The following is a 21,139-nucleotide window of genomic DNA, read 5'->3' on the forward strand; positions in this document are numbered from 1 at the left end:
TTGGTTGAAATGTAAGTTCCTTCCAGGCTCTCATCTCAGTACTGCTCTATTCTTCTTACCCATGTCTTGTCGTCTTCTGCTCCCCCATCTTCTCTCTTGGCCAACTTGGTTCACCGTGCCCTCTGGAATACCTGTTCTATGGTGAACTCCACATGCCCTCCCTCTGCCTTAACTTAACATGGCTTTCTTGGGAATGCCTCCTGGAGGTCCTTTCATTCTCAGAGTGTGGGATGTCATTCTTAATCCCCTGAGTTCAACAGGTGAGGATATGCGGTCCTCCTGGAGGGAGGAGAAAGTAATTGTGAACAGTAGCACTACACGCATTCATGTCACTCAGAGAAAGTGTTTGTCAGCCTTCTCTCTCAACTGCTTCTTCCTGTTTGCTCCATTTCTATTCTAAGGGGTATATGGGACGGGTTTCCTAATTCAACCCTACTTGCCTGGGCAGCCTCGGATCTTACCACTCCATTCCTCCACGTTCACTATAGAAAAGCAAGCCAGATCAGTTTACTTGTCATTCTTCTAAAACATTAAGACAACTTAAGAATCATCTTCTACAAGGAGGAAGAACCTTCTTCTCTCCCAACCTGATTTAGATGCCTGTCCCCTGTAAGCACCTTGTTTACTTCTGAGAGCACTCATGGTCTCAGTAGTAAGTGTTTCACTTCTTTCCCCCACTGACTGAAAGCTCTAAGAGGATGCAGATATTGTCTTTTTGAAATCCAGGTCTCTCTGACCCCAAAATCTGGGCTCTTCCCCATGACAAGTACCTTACCTCTCAGTGTATGGATGTATGGCACTGGGTCCACAAGTTCTTTTAAGAGGAACGGTATTCAATACCATTTCCGGGGCACTTGGGTGGCTCAGTTATTAAGTGTCTGCCTTCGGCTCAGGTCATGGTCCCAGGGTCCTGGGATCGAGCCCCGCAATGAGCCCCCCATTGGGCTCCCTGCTCAGCGGGAAGCCTGCTTCTCTCTCTCCCTCTGCTTGTGCCCTCTCTTGCTGTGTCTCTGTCAAATAAATAAAATCTTAAAAAAAAATACCATATCCTAGTTAGAAGGAAACATGTGATTAAATCCAACTCTCATTTTATACATGGGCCCAAAGACACAGTGGCTTACCCATAGTGCCCGAGGAAGTTAGTGGTACAGCTGTCCCAGACAGTTCCCCCTAAACCACTGACAGATCATTCAAGACTTTAGAGCTTGAAATCTAAGCTTCAAGATGATTATACTAAACACACAAATAATTGTAATACAGGGTATTCTATGAGAAGTAGAAAGTTTGAAATCAGATGAAAGGGGGAGAAATCACATCTTCAGGCCAGTGTGGCATGTGTGTAGGGAAGGTACAAAGGATTTGCATAACAGTTCTCGACCTTTGTGGTCTCAAGACCCTTTTACACTCTTAAAAATTATGTGAACCCCAAAGACTTGGTTTTTGCAGTTCTATCTATTGATATTTATCATATTAGAAATTAAAACAGAGAACATTATTAAAGACTGTTAAAAATAATAAACCCATTACATGTTGTCACATTTTTATAAAAACGATTATTTTCCAAAACAAAGGTAGTGGGAAGAGTGGCATTTTATGTTTCTGCCAATCTCTTTAATCTCTGACTTAACAGAAGATATCTAGATTCTTATACTACTGCTGTATTCGCTCTTCGGATCTTGTTTTGGGTGAAGCCTTAGAAGAAAATTCAGCCTCATGCAGACACGTAGTTGGAACAGGGAAGAGTATTTTAATAGTCTTTGCAGATAACTGTGGCTCTTCTTCAATACTACATCAAAACCTGAAAAGTGCTAGTTTCTTAAAAGTTAGTTGCACTGTGGAAACCAAAATCATATCAATGAACATTTATTATTGTTTCATTAAAATCCATTGGTCTATCTTGCATTTTAAATGCATAGTTTTGTAATATCATGCATTGGTCATTTAGCAATGCTGATCTTTTGAATTATACAGATCTTCCAAATATTTTCACATTTCATTATATAATAGGATGGAAAAAAAATCACTTGTTCATATCACCACTAGTCTCATCAGGAAAGTCTTAAGTACTGGGGAGGATGTCATACTCAAAGTGGTTGATACATTTTCCAGAATTCTTATTTTTGCTTGAAGACTTGAATTTTTATCATTGGCAAAAACACTTGTCAGTTATTTTCCTGGATGTGACTCACTTAGTTAATTTTTGAGAAAATGGATGCCAAATATTCAAGTCTGAATATGTACCGTTTGTTCTTCTTTCATGCAAAAATGAATTCCATGAAAAAAGTGGTTTTTTCAGCTCACAACTCCATTGCACAAGTGCTTTTTGTGTATTCCCCATTTAGTCACACAGCATACGAAAAAGATATGTTCTTGAAGGCCCCGATTAATTAAGTCAGTAATTTTTACTGTCTTTTTCGAGGACATTCTTAAGTAAAAGTGGCTTTTTCTACTGCCAAGTGCCTGTGCCACTACTTTGAATCATGTTCAGTAAGGTGCCAGTGGGTGGATCCACATTTGCACTGTCAGAATCAATGTCAACACAGTGAAAAAGGAAGTTGATGTCTTAGCGTTATGCAAATAGGTTTGACCATGTGGACCCTCTTTTGTGGGGACTCCCCTGAGAGTGGACAACACTCTGACAGCTATCCAAGGTAAGGCTTTGAAAAATGAGTCAGATTTTGATAGGCTAAGATGAGGGAGAGTAGGAACATCAAGAAGGCCCATCAAATAGGTTTAAACCAGACAGAAGAAGAGGCTAGGATGAGTGGTTTTTTTGTCTTCTTTTCAGTTTTTGAAAGCTTTAGTTTCAAGTTATATAAAAATAAAGCTGGCCATGTTTCCATTTACTAGTTATAAAATAAAAATGAGAGCATAGCTGCTTTCCTCATAAGTAATGTTTAGGGAATGAAAAAATAAACATGTGGTCAAATGCTTTGTTGTACCAAACATGCTGCATTATTTGATTTAGACAGTATTATTTTCAGAAGGAAGAAGAATGAGAACATTTATTAAGCACTTATTGTGAACTAAACACTATGCTAGTCACTTTTCATATAATGTAATCCTTACACGAGCTTATAAAAGAGATATCACCATTCATACAAATGAGGCAAATGAAGCCCAAAAAGTTAAGGAACTATCCAAGGGACATGACTGAACTCTGAATTGGTAACATTTCATATTGTCACCTATTATCTCAAGGCATTTGGGGAAAGTCTGAAAACAAATTTAATTATCAACTGCATATATACCTATATATCCATATATCCTAGCAACCTTTTAAAATAGGGCACAAAATATTGCCACAAACCCAAATAAATATATTAAATCCCAGTGAACTCAAGAATCTGACTCTCACCCCAGGAAGAAGAAGAAAAGGAGGACAGTTTCCACACACTTCTAGTGGCTCCACTGATCAATTACCCACTTACCACTAAGGAGGATATAATCGCTATAGAAATAGAAGAAGACAAAAGAGACCTGATATCCTGAGAAATCAGGAAATTCAGAGACACATACAAGAAACTGGGAGAAAGGCAACAAGGAAATGGAAAAAGAGACAGGATATTGATAAAGGACAGACAGGAAGAGAGAAGGGATATAAATGGGAACAAGAAAGGTGAGAATGGGAATGGGAAAGGGAGAGAACGTGAACGAAAGAAGGAATGGGAGCAAGAAGGGCAATGGGGCAGGGATCATGACTGCGGTTGGGAAAGGAGCTCAGAGCGGAGTAAGGACGGCCGTTGATCGAGAGGCAAGAGCAGAGATCATGAAAGACAATGAGGACGAGAAAGAATGTGAATGGGGGACAGAGAAGGCAAGCAGCAGGACTATGAAGAGGACGAAGAAGATGCAGAAGAACAAAGAAAACCTGAACGAAAACTCAGAGGAAGAAGCTTCTTACCAAGAACGGCTTCAGAACTGGGAAAGCAGAGACCGGAAGGAAACCTGGGAGTATGAGAAAGAGGCTGAAAGAGGAGAGAGAAGAGAAATGGCAAAAGAAGCTAAAGGACTAAAAGAATTCTTAGAAGATTATGACGATATAGATGACCCCAAACATCACAGAGGAAGTGTTCTTCAGCAAAGGGGGCACGACAGGGAAAAGGAAATGGAAGCCAATGAACGGGACCGAGGAGAGAGAAGGAAGAACTAGAGATCAGGTAGCACTTCTGGATCCAGATGCAGAGCTCCAGAGGCTGGAACAGAGGCTGGAACAGAGGCTGAGAGGACGCGGACAAGTACATGTAAAGCAAGAACCAGAACCAGAGGATGAGGAAGAAGAATAGCAAGAAAAAGAAGTAAAATGAGAGGAACCCATGGAAGAGGAAGAGCCAGAGCAAAGGCCTGTCTCAAACCAACTCTGAGGCCATCGGCTTTGCCCCATCCATGTCCTCTGCCAGTGGCAATGCAGCCCCCAACGCTCTTGGGGAGGAGTCTCCCTGTGGTATTATTATTCCTCATGAAAATTCTCCAGACCAACAACAACCTGAAGAGCAGAGACCAAAAACAGCACTAAGTCTTAAATGTGGTGCTTCCAATAGTCCTGGTCAGCCTCATTCTGTGAAGGGAAAGAAACTTCCGGTAGACAGTGTTTTTAGCAAATCTGAGGATGAAGCAGTGATGATACACCATGAAAAAGGAAACCGATTCCCCTGGATTACTGTGAGGATGATGAAACGCTGCCAAAGGCACTGTAAACACTGAAGAGAAGCATAAACAGTTAAGAGTCTCATGGAGAAAATCCCTACAGCCAAACCCAAGCTCTTTGCTTATCTCCTGGATTGGTCTATTGACAGAATGATGGACTAGAACATGGATTCATAAGAAAATCATAGAATACACAGGTGAAAAAGGAGCTACATTCGTTGATCTCATGTGTTCTAAGGTTATTGCTCACAGTTCACTTCAAATTATTTTAGATGATGTTGCCATGGTACTTGATAAAGCAGAAGTTCTTATAGTCAAAATGTGGAGATTATTGACAATGAAACAGAAAATTGGTCTTGTGAAATAAAACTCTTTATATATTTGGAAAAAAAATGCCAATGCTCTTTTATACATGCATGTACACACACACTTAAACTTATGGCATGTTTCTCCTCTCCAATGTAAATAAATAAATTCTCTGTTCAACTGGATGGTCTGAAACTCTTTTGTTGACATTTTAAAAGAAATTACCAAAATTATTTCAAACTAATCCCCATAAGAATATTTTACTATAAAAATAAAAAAGTAACTAAATACAGAATAAAGCTATTTATTATTTATTCATTTCTAGGCAGGATAAGGGTCTGGGAGTATAATACAGCTCAAAGAAAGGAGCTACCTGGCTTGACAAAAAATAGATAATTGCTAAAGTAGAAAATTATTATAAATATTAAAAACAAATAGGCAAAACATCTTGAAAGTTTTATAGACTTTGCATTTTAAAATTATAGCTCATCAGAAACTATGATTTTCTTCTGCTTTGTTACTAAAATAGTTGCATTTTGGCTTAAATTTCCACTGGTAATAATTTATTCACTTGTATATAAACATAATATTCTTTCTACATTTTAGATTAAAACTTGTACATATTAAAAAGCTTATAAAGTAAATTGCTAACAAAAATGTGAACTCATATGTACATTTCTGACACTGGGGAATTATGTTACGGAATGCCAAACATGAGTAATGTATCCAAGATATAGGGTAGTAATGAAATAATAAAAGAGAAAAACATATTTTCAAATTAATGATTTAGTAAATTTGCTCATTTGAATAAAGAGAAAACATCACCATGTGACTTATGGTTTCTCAATCAAATCCCCTTGTTTCTCATACAATTACACAGAGGTAAAATTTTAGGGAGTAAAAAAATTTTTATTCAAAGATAAAATCTGTAAACATTGTCAATACAAAAATGTAAGCATCTGCCACTGTGAGTTCACTATGGGTTTTGTCGCAATGCTAGACTTACTACAGTCAGTTTTACAGGTAAGCAAATGTGTCACGGCTAGGAAAAGGATTTTAATGGCCAGTCTTTCTTCTTATTTGAGTGGTGTGACTGGAATGGATTCAGCATAAGACTAAGCAATCACAGCTTTGCTTCAGTTACTCCCTTTCAGCATGCCTTGTGTCATACATTTGAACTATATCTTAGACACGAGCAATAAAGAGCTTATGGCAGATTGGAAAGCCCCCAGAATTTTTCCATGGTGCTGGGAACTGATAATTTTGAGGTAACTGATTTCCTGAATGTGCTGCTATTGTAGGGTTCCTCCAGCCTCAGAGATGTCAAGGAGGAGCACAACAGATTACCTGTTGCGTCCACTATGCTTTATTTTTTTTCTCATGCACTCATCTAACAATCAACATGTCAATCTGATCCTACCAGAAAATCAATAGGCTGCCTGAGAAAATATTTTACTTGCTGTTCACTTGATGGAATTTTAGGCACTGAAGGCTAGAGAACTACTTGGAAAAAATCCAATAATGATCTATCCATATTAAGATTTTTCCTTATGATTATAGGTACACCAATTTTTTTTATATATAAATGAATATTTACTAAACTAGCAAACTAACTTTTGATATCTAAATGAACATAAGGAGAAGAAATAAGCTAAAACTAGAATATATACTTATCATTATTGTACATAATATCATTTGGAGTTACTGATGTAAGGTCAACATAGGCAGTGTTTTCATTTACAACAAACCTGTGCTCCCCAAAATCCTTCAGTTAGCCACTGATCACATGGTTTCTGCCATGTCTAAATTCTGATCTTTGGCAACAATAGATCTGACCAGAGGAGATGCTGTATACACCTCCCAGTGACCTCTCTGCACTGGTTGGCTTTATCCCCTTTAAATATTGTAAATGAGGAATATTTAGCTAAGAGTATTAGCAGTGACTAATATTGCAGTTGCTAATGAATGGCTATATATTTGTATGAAACTCCATAATAAAACTTCCATTTAACAGGAGACAGGCTAGCAAAGAATTAGGATAACTTGCTACCTTACTTACTAAGTGAAATGCCCACATATCAAAAAGAGATAATTCCAAAATATTAAAGCACATTATCTTCTCAAGTCCATTAGGTCTTTGAAAATCTATACTATATAGTCATTAAATGAAATTTCCTGTCTTTTTCCAAAGGGCATGATAATGCTTCATACCTTTATCTAAATACGTTGATGATTACTGGAGACTGCTCTCATTGTATGCATTTGTCTGAATACGAAAAGTCTGCATTCTTAATGTTTACCACAAACCCAACGAAGCTGATGATCAGTCTGAAGGTCAGTCAGATCTTCAATAGTTCTCCAGCTACACTGGCAGGCATATGCCCGTGTTCCTTTCTTCTTTACCAACTTTGTTCTTAATTTGTGGAACTCTGGCATGTTGTTCCTGTTAATAAAAAATGAAGATTTTAGCACAGTGGCTTTGCTCAGAGCTGAATGACTTAAAAAAAAAGTTCTCATTGCTTTATTTTCCTATCTTTACAACATCTGAACACTAAAAAACCTTGGTCTTCTCACCCAAACAACAGAAGATAGGCTTCTGTGTTCTTTCTGATGGTGTTTCCGTGGTATCCAGTGCTTTTGAATGGCAATCCTCTAGGCCTGTTTATTAAAGCTGTCGTAATAGAACACAATGAACTAAAAGGCTGAATGAAGAATTATTGATTTGTCCTATCAGAGATGACACAATATGAGAAGAGACTGAAAGGTACGGTGGTACATTTCCTACCTCAGATACTCACCTATACCATATTCTAAAAGCCCGCAATATGGCCAATGAAGGGCATATAAGAGGCATAAACAGGCTTCTGATGGGTTAACTATAGCATTTTTCATTAAATAGAGAAAAAGTGCCTGTTATTTCTATTTGTTGAACTAATATTGTATCTTTCATTTGTTTCAATGATATACTTATCGGCAAGATATACTATTAGCAACAGAATAAATGTCTATCCTACGTTAAATGTCAATAATATTAAAATAATTAAATCAGGGGCACCTGGGTGTCTCTGTTGGTTAAGCGACTGCCTTCGGCTCAGGTCATGATCCCAGGGTCCTGGGATGGAGCCCCGCATCGGGTTCCCTGCTCGGCGGGAGGCCTGCTTCTCCCTCTCCCACTCCCCCTGCTTGTGTTCCCTCTCTCTCTGTCTCTCTCTCTCTCTGTCAATTAAATAAATAAAATCTTTAAAAAAAAATTAAATCAATGGGCAGGACCATCCTAAAAAATGATAACCATCTGACTTGATGCTACTATAAAAAAAGACTAGAGAAGTTAATTTAAGTTTAATGAACTGAAAATCAATTATGATTTTCATGATAATCCATGTACTGAATTTATGTAACTATTCTGTGACAGGAAAAAAAGTGAAAAATCCAAAATGAAATGATGAAAAAATACAAAGTAAAATGATGAAATACAGTATGAATATTAAAAAAAGAGACACAAAGTACTGTCACTGCAACAGAAGGCAGGCTACAAAGTGCCCTCTGGTGGCCAATGGGCACCACACTCCAGTACTGTTTGTACAAAATCCCCACATAATTTAGGTTTGAACCTAACAAAACCTAGGAGATTTTCCAGGCCAACTGTTTGATTTCAGTAAACCAGGGGAAGAGATGGATCATCTAAGTTTTATCAGAAAGAAAAAAACTCCACAAAATGAATACTAAATTGTTCTTTATTCAATCTGCCATATATCGTGACAAATTTAACATTTGATACTTGACCGAATCCTTAGAGATTTTATGAGTAGGAATCATGAATAGCCAGGCAACTAATTAATGCATTTCGAATTGCTTTTAGGAAGCACATATCTTAAAAGCTTAGAAAAATAATTTTCCATAAACAAAATGATTTAGTAGGAAAATAAAAGCATCTTATTTAGCTACTATGGCAGGATGATCAAGTATAGCTTATACTTCTTTTTGAAAATTCTAGAACTTGTCAAAGTTAGGATACACATTTCCCTCATTTATAAGATAAGGACAATAAAACAAGCCAAAGTGCAGACTGATACCACTAAAAATAAATGGCTCCCCATGTTCTTTTTTTTTTAAAAGATTTTATTTATTTATTTGACAGAGAGAGACACAGCGAGAGCAGGAACACAAGCAGGGGGAGTGGAAGAGGGAGAAGCAGGCTTCCCACGGAGCAGGGAGCCCGATGTGGGACTCGATCCCAGGACCCTGGGATCATGACCTGAGCTGAAGGCAGACGCTTAACGACTGAGCCACCCAGGCGCCCGGCTCCCCACGTTCTGCCAGACAATCAATGGCACCCTGCAAGTCTTTTGACTTGCCTTCTTTGGTGACCACCTACTTGTGCTTTCCTTCGGCTATTACTCCCCACCCTCCTCAAGTGTTTCATCTTCTCCCTGCTCCTTTACTTTCAGCAGCTCACATCCTCATTCACACAGCCATGCTATCAGATGTGAAAATCTTCCATTTCCTAGCTTTCCCCTGAATACATCACTATTTTACCTCCTTCAACAGTCACAGAGAGCTCACTACAGCATTGACATTACATGCATTCTATAGAAAACTATACTAGTTTTTTAAAAATTGATGGTTCATATCGGTGACATAGGGGGATTACTGACCACTCATTACATTAACCAGAGCAGAGGACTGAGAAAAGTCAGAAATGGCAACACAGACCTGAAATTAAAAGTTAACTTTTCCAACTCTGGGATTAAAAGTGGGCTAACCTGATCAGGGATTTTGGGACTGCACTAGGCTTCATTTGGGTAGGGAAATGTGAAACCTCTCAAATTGTTATTTTTCCATGAATTTGTGTATTTGAACTTTTCTGTATGTGTAGAGAGGATTCAAAGTTTTCGTAAGATTTTCAAAGTGGTTTGATGTGGAAGAATTTAAAAAACAATTCAAGTAGAGGAGACGCCTATGGATTTACAGGAGAATGGCTCCCAGAAGAGGTGTGGAAGAAAGACTTTCACCTTTTTCTTTATCTATTAGAGAGATATAGAATATCTTCTGATTACTTGTGTCAGAAAATATAATTCTTGTTTAGGCCCAGGTTTGGGGTGGGGGATAAAAATGCATGATTAATTTTTAGCACTTAATTTTTATTTGAAAATGTAATGTATAATTCACAGCCTAATTTTATTTATTTATTTGTTTATTTGTTTATTTATTTATTTATTTATTTAGTTAGTTAGTTTGTTAAGCAGGCTCCACGCCCAGCACAGAGCCCAATGGCGGGGCTTGAACTTAGGACCCTGAGATCAAGAGCTGAGCTGAAATCAAGGGTCAGATGCTTAACCAACTGAGCCACCCAGGTGCCCCACGTGATGTATAATTAAGATACATTTTTATAACTTACAATATCTTAAAAACATTAGGTATGGCTTAAGTGTATAAGAATGTATAAACTGCAAAAACATGAGTCAGACACTACCCTGACCCCAAGGAGGGAGGCAGATGTATACCAACCGAAGATTTTCAATCTTCTATTCCAGGGAGTGCTAGAATAGGTACGAAGTGCTGTGGACACATAGGAAAAGATGGATTTACTTCCACGTTGACGGAGGGGTGAGGGAATCATGAAGGATGTGCAATGAACTGTACCCTTAGGGACAGGTCAGATTTAGGTAAATAAAGGGTGCGTTGGTGGGAAGGCTGCACCAGGAAGGGAAGAGCCTGCATTATCACAGGGAATGGCGGCAGTACTGAGTACTCGGATGCAGCTATAATCTTGTGACGATGAATGAAGGGGGGAAATCAGAGGGGGGACGAACCATGAGAGACTGTGGACTCTGAGAAACAAGCTGAGGGTTCTAGAGGGGAGGGGGGTGGGGGGATGGGTCAGCCTGGTGATGGGTATTAAAGAGGGCACGTTCTGCGTGGAGCACTGGGTGTTATGCACAAACAATGAATCATGGAACACTACATCCAAAACTAATGATGTACTGTATGGTGATTAACATAACATAATAAAAAGTAAACTGCGGAAGGACACGCTGGGTGACAGATGGGGGCTGGATGGTGAAGGGTCTTGAATGCTGCACTAAGGAACCTGGACACGACTCCACATGCAGAAGAGTTTTGCGCAAGAGCGTGGCACACACAGAGTTATGCGTTAATTCTCAGCAAGGAAAGGGTGGTCTAAAAGAAGTGACTGCAGGCAGAAAAATCAGCAAGCAGGCTATTACTATACTCCTGTCCGGAAGTCACATATCCTCACAGGCTGACAGCAGACAGATGGAGAAGAGGAGACGACAGAAATATGCAAGAGGTGGAGGCCACAAGATCTTGCCAAGTCCACCAAGAGACATTACAGCAAAGTAAGAAATATAAAGTTATTGCTTGGTACGTTTTTTCACAGGGTGAAGTTCTTTGGAAACATACCTGAAAAACAGATAATCGCAGGATTTATCCCACATGTAGTCGTCGTAGCTCACCACCCAGAAATCACATGCTGTACAGCGCAGATGATCACATGCTCTGTTCAGAGAAAAACAACAGTGCATTAAAGACTGCTGGTATGTTTCAATATGGAAATCTGGTGATTTATTCATAGGATACACCACATATTACAGATTACTGAATAAATGACATAAAAGTAAAGATTAATGTGATTAAACATTTTTGTATGAAAGGATTATGTATCTTTAGGTAAAAATTTTCAGGTTAAATTTCTGCACAAACTTCCAGGTTAAGTTTTTGTATAAAGCTTCCTATTTTACACACTGATATGTATATATACACATATGCACACATGCATATCGTATAGATATAAAACAAAGGGATGGGCAGATCTTTTAGTTCAATGGTTTTCAAATTGGGTCTGAGGGAGATCTTCACTTAACATAACTTCTTTAAGTTGCTTCCCTTCCTACTGAAAATTTCAGGGGTGCCTCTATCACAAAATTTGCCACATCATATGGAAATCAAACTTTCTGCATAAGCTACTTAAATATTGGGACAGTATCTTATTTGCTTCTGCTTCCCCAGTATACGGCATTAACGCAGTCATTCACTCACTTAAAAGATATTTCCTGAAAGCATACTATGTGCTGGTGAGTTTCTGTCCTCACGGAGCTTGTATTCTAATGAGAAGAAATAATCCTCATAATAACTAAATTATATAGTTTGTTAGAAGGTGAAAAGTGGGGCACCTGGGTGGCTCAGTCGGTTAAGCGTCTGCCTTTGGCTCAGGTCATGATCCCAGGGTCCTGGGATCGAGTCCCACATGGGGCTCCCTGCTCAGCAGGGAGCCTGCTTCTTACTCTCCCTCGGCCTGCTGCTCCCCCTCCTTGTGCTCACTCTCTCTCTCTCAAATAAATAAAATCTTTAAAAAAAAGAAGGTGAAAAGTGCTTCCAATTTTCGAAATGATAAGTAGGGTAAATAAAATTGGGAGTATCGGGAAAGAGTGGATTGCAATTCGTTAGGTAGAGTAGTCTGCACAGGCCTCACTGAGAAGGTACATACATCTGAGCAGGTTCTTTAAATGGAGTGAGAGGTGGTTAAGAACAAGGGTGAAGAGATTATATTTAAGAAGGGAGGGAAAAGAAAAGCATATTTTTATGTTGATGGCAAAGCTGCAGTGAAAACCAAAACACTGATGATACAGGAGAAAGGGGTAGAAGTACTGGAATGACACTTAGCACGTAACAGGTCCTTACTGAATATGTGAGGAAATGAAATGCCATGCAATTCTCAAAACTCATATGCTACATAGTAAATTTAGGAGTAAAATAACAATATATAGAAATACTTATGAACTGCTGTTGCAAACAATTTGATTTATATAATAATTGTGATTTACATTAAAAAGAAGAAACTTCTTCCATTGTCTGAAGTATTTAAAAACTAGAATCAATATAGATATACATTTGACTATCTAAAAATTAAAAGGAAGAAGGGATTTTTTTAAAAAAGATTTATTTTAGAGAGAGTGTGCACCTGCGCACGCGCACATGTAGGGGTAGCAGGGGCAGAAAACCTTCAGGCAGACCCCCCACTGAGCGCAGAGCCTGATGTGGGGCTCAATTTCACAAACCATGACATCATGACCTGAGCTGAAACGAAGATTCAGATGCTTAATTGAGCCACCCAGCCGCCCCCGTAAGAGATTTTAAGATACCAAAAATAAAGAGAAATAATCAGTCAGTGATAGAGTGGAAGAAAATGTTTTCAACACACATCAAATACTTACACTATACAAGGAGTGCTTACAAATAACAACAAAACTTAAAAATATATTAGATCTCTCTAATACAGGCATCACAGAATAGTAGTTAAGAGCACATACTGTGGAGACAGGTTGCCTAGGTTCAAATGTATTCCACTATTTACCAGCTGTGTAACTATAGTCAAATAACTTTGCTGTGACTCAATTTCCCCATCTGTAAAATGGGTAACAATACTTATACACCTCATAGAACTGTTAGGCGGAACTAATAAGTTAACATTGATAAAGTGCTTGTAACAGTGCCTGGCACAGGGTTTGTTAGTTAAAATAAAACATAATTAAATTTAAAGCAATCACAAAAAAAATAAATGTTTTAACCAATTAAGTTAGCAAAAATTAGCACTCTCAGACATTCCTGGTGGGTATGTGAATTCCTATAACCTTTTGGGAAAAACCTTAGCACTATTTTAAAATTAAAATTATCCTTAGCTGTTGCTCTAGCAACCCCATTTTTGGGAACCTATTACATATAAATGAAAACATCAGGGCGCCTAGGTGGCTCAGATGGTTAAGCGTCTGCCTTCGGCTCAGGTCATGATCCCAGGGTCCTGGGATCGAGTCCTACATCGGGCTCCCTGCTCCTTGGGAGCCTGCTTCTCCTTCTGTCTCTCTCTCTCTCTGTGTCTCGCATGAATAAATAAATAAAATCTTAAAAAAAACCCAAAAACATCAGTCTACAAGCCATTTATCTCAAGAATTTTTACTGTACTGCAAAATTGCTAAAGTGGCAAAAACCAGGATACCACTTGGATACCTACTATAAAGGGAAAAGACTGAATAATATGCAATATATATGGAATATTAGGTAGTCAATAAAGAGAATTAGATTTATCTACTGACCTAGAGGGATGTCCAAAGCAAGGTACACAGTTAACATATATAGTAGGAGCCTATTTTTGTTAAAAACAACCAAAAAAATTTCCTGTATAGATGTTTGTAAGTTTGTAAGAACATGGGGAAAAATGTGGAAGGTTATATACTATAGTGTTAACACTGGCTGCCTCAGGGGTAGTGGGAATGGAGGAGAGAGAAGATTATTATCTTTTTCTTTATACATTTTTAAACTGTTTTATTTTTAAAATAAGCATTCAATACTTCTGCAATAAAAAATAATTAAAAAACCCCATCATTAGATTTTTTTTCCACGTATTCCCCTCTAAAATTCAGATATGGTAACTTCAAAATTGCAAATATTTTTTGGCCTGAAAATTTCTTTGAAAATAAATGCTTTTTATTTTAAAGATTATTATTAATCATAAAAATAACTAAGCACTCAAAATCTATACCAGTTTCATAAACAATTCCATATTTTCTTTCAAACTGTTAGCAATTTATAGAGCTGTATTTGTACATGTGGCAATTCAACACGATTACATTTGTATACATTTGAATTTGAATTTTGAATGTATAAGTCAGGAAACGCAAAATGATGGTTCCCAAAGCTGCCATAACTTGCTTTCTTATGCATATGTAGTTTATTACATGATTGCACAGAGTGTTAACTTTAATGCCTTAATACATATGTGCAATTTGGCTAAATTACTGCTGTTGTGGGAACTATAATTTAGAATTTCCTGACGTTGTGTATGTGTAAAATCTCAACCGTAATGTTAAATACAGCTTTTTAATTTAATTTAAAATTTAGTAGTTTATTCAAATCTATTCACACTACCACATTTTCCTACAAACACTGCCCTGTGAGAAAAATAAAACTAACTTGCAGCTAAGAAATCATTCTGCTGCTACGATTCACTCTATTGGATCATAATTAGTGGCAGTCTATGGAATAATCCAGTCTTAGAAGTAGTTTAAAAAAATAGGAGAGTAAAATTCGATTTGGCTTGAAAATAATGCCTTGATTTTATCTATACCTTATTAATGCCACCATGCTTCCTGCTACTACTCTTTCTCCTTTCCACCAACTGGGTAAAAGACTCAAATCTTTACACTCTAAAATCATTCAGCAGTACTCCCAAACCAGAGCTTTATCTAGAAATCAAACAAATAAAACACATGGAAAACAGGCAGAAGAGACTCAATTTCCTTTATGGCCTGGGCATGTAAATTAGTGCTTATTTTCAGGGCTTAAATATATTTCTCTTCCATAACAATATACACATACAAGAGGATGTCTTAAAAAAGGCATGATTCTAATGAAAGATAAATTGTCAGGATTCTTCTTCCAAAATGTGGAGGGAATACAAATATAAAGGTGTCACCAACAGCTCTGTCCTTTTGTCCAGCTAATACATGACAACTTTTTACTATTTTTAAGGTGTTCCTGATGGGAATGCCCAAAATACAGCCCAATATAGTCTTCTGCCCAGACTCTGGTTCTCAGTTAAATCTACACAGATCTACACAGTGGCCTAGGAAGCCTTGCTGTTTGGACAGTTGGAAAATAACAGTAACCACAATAGCAAAAACAGCTAAATTTCTTCCCTCTTGCATACATTACATGGCCTTCTGTAAACTAGTATACTAGAAAGGACAATGGACCAGGAACAAGTACATATTTGAGTCCTTGGTTTGTAATAACTTATGTGATCTTGGCAAGGCACATTACTTGGAAGTCATTCTTGAGAACATTCTCGTTTACTTCCCATAGCCATTTAAACACTGAGTTCTGTCAATTCTAGATTCTAAATGGCACAAATATGACACCTTTTCCCTACAGCTACTGTCACTACTGAGGTCACAGCTACCATCCCCGTCTCTTTCCTGGAGCACTGTAACTACTATCTGCTGACTGTTCTCCCTGTGTCCTCTCCCGTCTTGCCCCTCCAACTTCCAAGCCATTTTCCATTCAGCAGCCAAAATGACTTTCTTTAGAAACACAAATACGATTGTCACCCCATCTGCGAAAAACAAAAACCAAAAAACCCCCCAAAACAACTAAAGACTTCCACTGCATATGACACACTTTTCCTAAAATCTTCCAGAGGACTACAGGACCTCAAACCAAATGTGCCTTGACTACCTCTCCAGCCCCATCAAGAGCCATTCTTTCCCCCACTCACTATGTTGCAGCTCATCTGCCTGCCCTCTGCTACTCCAGCTCAGGGATCATCTAACACTGTGTGCCCTCTGGCTCTAATGGTCTCCTCTCTTTGCTAACTCATTTTTCATACTGTAACCTGATTAAATGTTATTTGCTTAGGAAAGCATTCTCTAGCCCTTCATATTAGCTGGGGTGCTAGTTATCTATGCTTATCATACCCTGCACTTTCCCTTCACATTATGTATTATGTAGGACCTAGCAAGCAGGTGGTTAATTAATATGTGTTCAGTGAATTTAACACCAGTGTCTCAATTTCCTCATTTATAAAACGGGGTTAAAAAGTCTTGCTCCAAGGGGCACCTGCGTGGCTCAGTTGTTAAGTGTCTGCCTTCGGCTCAGGTCATGATCCCAGGGTCCTGGGATCGAGGCCCGCATCGGGCTCCCTGCTCAGTGGGAGGCCTGCTTTTCCCTCTCCCACACCCCCTGCTTGTATTCCCTCTCTCGCTGTGTCTCTCTATCAAATAAGTAAATAAAATCTTAAAAAAAAAAGTCTTGCTCTATTTGCATCTTGTTTTTTTTTTTTCCTGTGGAGCTAAACTGATAAGCATATATAAAAAAGTGCTCTGGACAGTATGAAGTACTTCACACATAAAATGTTTTACATGCACGTGAACAAGTATAAGCTTATCTTTCTGTGGGTGCAGATCTGTGTTAGGAAGAGGTTGGTCCATAAGGGTATTTTTGTAATGGGGTGGAAGAAAAGACCCGTGAATATACACATTTACCTATGCGTATATATGCAAACAGTATGTGTTTTTTCGTCTTGTAGCTGTGCAGAAAGTAGGAAGGAGTTTGATGGATACTGGCATACTCATGGATCAATATTGTGTGAAAGGATCCTCAAGCTATAAAAATAGGTCATTTTTGGGCGCCTGGGTGGCTCGGATGGTTAAGTGTCTGCCTTCGGCTCAGGTCATGATCCCAGGGTCCTGGGATTGAGTCCTGCGTCGGGCTCCCTGCTCAGTGGGGAGCCTGCTTCTCCCTCTGCCTCTCTCTCTGTCTCCGATGAATAAATAAAATCTTTAAAAAAAATAAAAAAAATAAAAACAGGCCATTCTTTTGTCCACTTAAATTCCATCTGGACCAAGATTCTTCTGTACTAGAACCAAATCAAAGTACATGTAAAAATACTATATAAAGGAAAATCCTCATGAAATATTTACTCTTTGAAAGTAAACCAGAATGGATCGTCTTAGAGACCATTTTTATTTATTTATATTTTTATTTTTTGAGAGACTGAGAGAGAGTGAGCGCATGTAAGGTAGGGGCAGAGGGAGAGGGAGAGATCTTAAGCAGGCTCCTTGGCCCAGCATGGAACCCAATGCAGGGCTCAATCTCACGACCCTGAGATCATGACCTAAGCAGAAATCAAGAGTCGGATGCTTAACTGACTGAGCCACCCAGGCGCCCTGAGACCATTTTAAAAATTAGAAGACCCGTGTAAGTAAACACGGATACATATTTCCTGAGATAAAATGGAAAAGTAGTAGGAGAATATAGGATTCTGGGCACTGAAAGAGAACACAATGAGAAGGCAGCACTGACAGATGAGAAAAGACACACGAATAACTGCAAACTATTACTCAAACTATGTTCGCTGTCTTTTGCACCACAGGAATACTATAATGTATTATTCCATTTAATCCTCCCAGTATCTCCGTGGAGTGTGTTCAGTTTTTACGGGTGAGGAAACCAGTTTCAGAAGATACATCCCTTCTCTAAAGGCTTCACATCTCCTCATAAGGGGCACAATGAAAGATCTGAACTCAGGCATTCTGCCATCAGAACTCTTTCTGTTCATGCTCTAGGGTGTCATCTTTCACCTCTTTACCACTTCCTCTCCTGGCTAGGGTTTTATTTATTCATTTATTTATTTATTTTTGGTATCTAGTATTTAGCGCAGGGCCTAGGACATGCTGGACATTCAATGAATATTATAAAAAGAAAAGAAAAAAGAAGCTCAAACAGAATGACAAAATAAATTTGTAGATAAGCAGATAAGACAGTAAGGACACACATTAGAGAGGAGGGTCATTCCAGACAGGGAATAAATGTAAAAATACTCAGAAGCAGAAAGATGTAAGTGGAAAGTAGGGGATAACAAATGTTCTAGTTGGAAGTGAATTATCTGACCTGGGTTCTCACCGGAGGTGAAGGGACCAAGAAGAGAAAGAACACAATTTGGTAAAGCAAATAACCCTAGAGTTAATGTGAGACAAATAGCAACTCTCATTTTCCCTCTGAACAGGGGAGGGTGCTCAGAAGAATAAGTTAGGGATATTATCCTTCATGCTGTATGTGGGTGAAGCGAGAGAAGGAAGTGGATGGTAACAGGGAAACTGGCGTAGTTCCTAGGTGATTGGAAAGAACCTGGGATTGGAGGGGGTATGGTCTGGAAACATGGAGACGAGTCCCAGTGACTCTACCCAGCTAAGTCAGGATTGACAGCAACCTGACTATACTCTTCTCTAAGGGCCAGTTTGTGCCTCTGATTCTTTGTATAGCTAGCCCTCAACACACAATGATGCAAGGGCCGTCAATTGTTACTTATAGCCCTTACAGGAGGCAGCACGCCAGTGGGCTTCTGTTAGCCTGTCCGCTGCCCGGTGTTCCCGATACAGGCTTCCCCAGACTCTCAACTTTCCTTTGGTCCCATGGCCTTTCTTCCTAGGCATCCTAGGATCTGGGACAGCACCACCACAACCCTCCAACGGTGTCTTTTTAGATCCTACTTCTATTATTCAATAGAACCGTTATTCCTCCTAAAACATGGTCAACATGCAATCATGTATCTCATTCTTCGCTTTCTTAAAAAATTAACAAAATAAAAAAGTGTTTTAGAAATAACTAGACAAAATATAATAATCTAGGCAAATAGGCCTCTGCAAAAATAGAATCAACAGTATCAGGACAACAGAAAGATATGCTTAAAACCAATCTATTTCCCCACATTATGACAATGATAATGGAATATGCTAGCAGTATGGAGTAGGTGGTATCGTGACCACAAGACTGCCCTGAAAGGGGTGATGAGTTAGACAGTGAGTGTAAGAGATGGGGAAGGGACAAAGAAAGGAGGATTTCTGCATTTTAAATACGTAAAATCAAGCGACTATGCTTGAGAACTTTTTGGGTACTGAAGACCCAGCTTTCTCATGCTGGCCAAGATGGTGGGTAACGCATCACGTGTCTGCATGGCCACATTGCTTCGCCTGTCTTCTCCACTGGCTTCTACTGCCCAGAAGGCAAAAATGGCAAGGCAGAAGCTCACCCTCTTGGCGTCCTGTGGAAAGCAGGCTGGCACTGGAGTAACCCAGGCATTTCAAGTGCGGCTTAGAAATGGGCATCAACACAATGAACACCACATACCCAATATCACAGCTTTCAAAAGCTATTGCCCAGAATAACAAACATTTCAGTACAGTGTTCTTAGACTGGCTAATAAAATACACCTCTGATTTTGACATAGATGGATGCCAAGAACTACATTTTAACAACAGGGTATCAACTGCAAAAAACCTAATAAGAAAGATAATCTATTTTTTTTAAAAAGATTTATTTAATTGAGAGAGAAAGAGAGTGTATGCACACACGCACAAGCAGGGGGAGGGGCAGAGGGAGAGGAGAGAGAGAATCCCAAGCAGACTCCCTGCTGAGAGTGGAGCCTGCCATGGGGCTCAGATCTCACAACCCTGAGATCATGACCTGAGCTGAAAATCAAGTTGGACACTTAACCGATTGAGCTGGCCAGGCGCCTCAAGAAAATCTATTTCTGACATCCTACCTCTGTGAAGTACTTGTTCCAATTCCACACGGAGCAGTGCTTCCACCGAGGTACACTGGGCTGCAACTAGACAGGTTCGATAGATGGAAGAAAAAAATTACAACAACAGAAAAATATGAGAAGTTAATTTGGCCTCATTGACTCTATATTCTTGTAATCAAATTGTATATTTTCCTGAGCAGGCCAATTATTTCAAAGAAGAGGCATTTATTCCAAGATCCCTGCATTATTGGATATAACCTATACATTCAGGAACACTCAAGGAGTTAAAATGAGTCACCAAAAAAATGCATTTGCCAAATAATATAAGGGACAAAGTAAACACTGAAGAATATAACAGAACATTAATTTTGAGAAACTGTTCACACTTATTTTTTTTTCATGCAGCAGAAAATTATTTACAATAGCAATAATCTTCAAGTTCTTTTACACCAAGGGGTCACAGACCACAAGAACACTGAAGATATTGCTATTGGTCTTTCTCCTGAAAGCCAACCAGTGCTGTTTTTCAATGTCACTGTTGTTTAAATGGTAACAAAATCTATAAGGCTTTGCTCATGGTGTTTGCTCACTAGTGTGTGTAATTCACTAAAGCCATCTCAACTTACCTTTTACCAAGGCCTTGAATGGAAGCTTTGACAGATGTGTTACCTGAAGATTTAGATTTTAATTTCTGTTAAAAAAAATAAAACAATAAAAGGCCAAGGGTAACTTAGAGAATTCTAACATAAAAACTAATATTCTTTATTTTATAACAAGAATATTTTTTAAATGACTTAAATAAAAATTCTGTATCATTTTAAAGTTTCTGAAATAAAAACAATGATCAAAACCTTTTAAAGGCAAAAGGGAAGTAGACCTCCCTGAGGAATTAGTAAATTAGTTGGCTAACTTTTAGTCTAGGAAACTGATATACTGCCATTATTAGCATGCTAAGATTTAGAGTCACTTTATAACTCTTCAGTTAATACCACGTTCAGTGATTTAATATGAAGGATCTGCTATTTAAAACTTCATCCTGGAAAAATTCAATTGAGGAAAAAAATCTCAGACTCATTTTTAAAGGCTGTG

The 21,139-nt window shown here is 38.5% G+C and overlaps 1 protein-coding gene and 1 pseudogene across 1 annotated transcript in view; one reads left to right on the forward strand and one right to left on the reverse strand.

Moving 5' to 3' along the window:
* The first annotated feature begins 178 nt into the window (after window positions 1-178).
* On the forward strand, window positions 179-5,037 carry LOC113925616 (annotated as a pseudogene).
* C4H8orf37 (chromosome 4 C8orf37 homolog) overlaps window positions 4,075-21,139 on the reverse strand; it is a 25,719-nt gene continuing 8,654 nt past the window's right edge. Inside the window, exons 3-6 of the mRNA XM_027622378.2 lie at window positions 20,677-20,741; window positions 20,069-20,134; window positions 11,377-11,472; window positions 4,075-7,396 (exon numbers count right to left, since the gene is read on the reverse strand). Coding sequence (XP_027478179.1) covers window positions 7,243-7,396; window positions 11,377-11,472; window positions 20,069-20,134; window positions 20,677-20,741 — 381 coding nt within the window. The 3' untranslated portion in view covers window positions 4,075-7,242. The remainder of the gene's footprint in view (window positions 7,397-11,376; window positions 11,473-20,068; window positions 20,135-20,676; window positions 20,742-21,139) is intronic.

This window comes from Zalophus californianus, chromosome 4, assembly GCF_009762305.2.
Source record: "Zalophus californianus isolate mZalCal1 chromosome 4, mZalCal1.pri.v2, whole genome shotgun sequence".
In the NCBI taxonomy this organism is placed as follows: Eukaryota; Metazoa; Chordata; class Mammalia; order Carnivora; family Otariidae; genus Zalophus; species Zalophus californianus.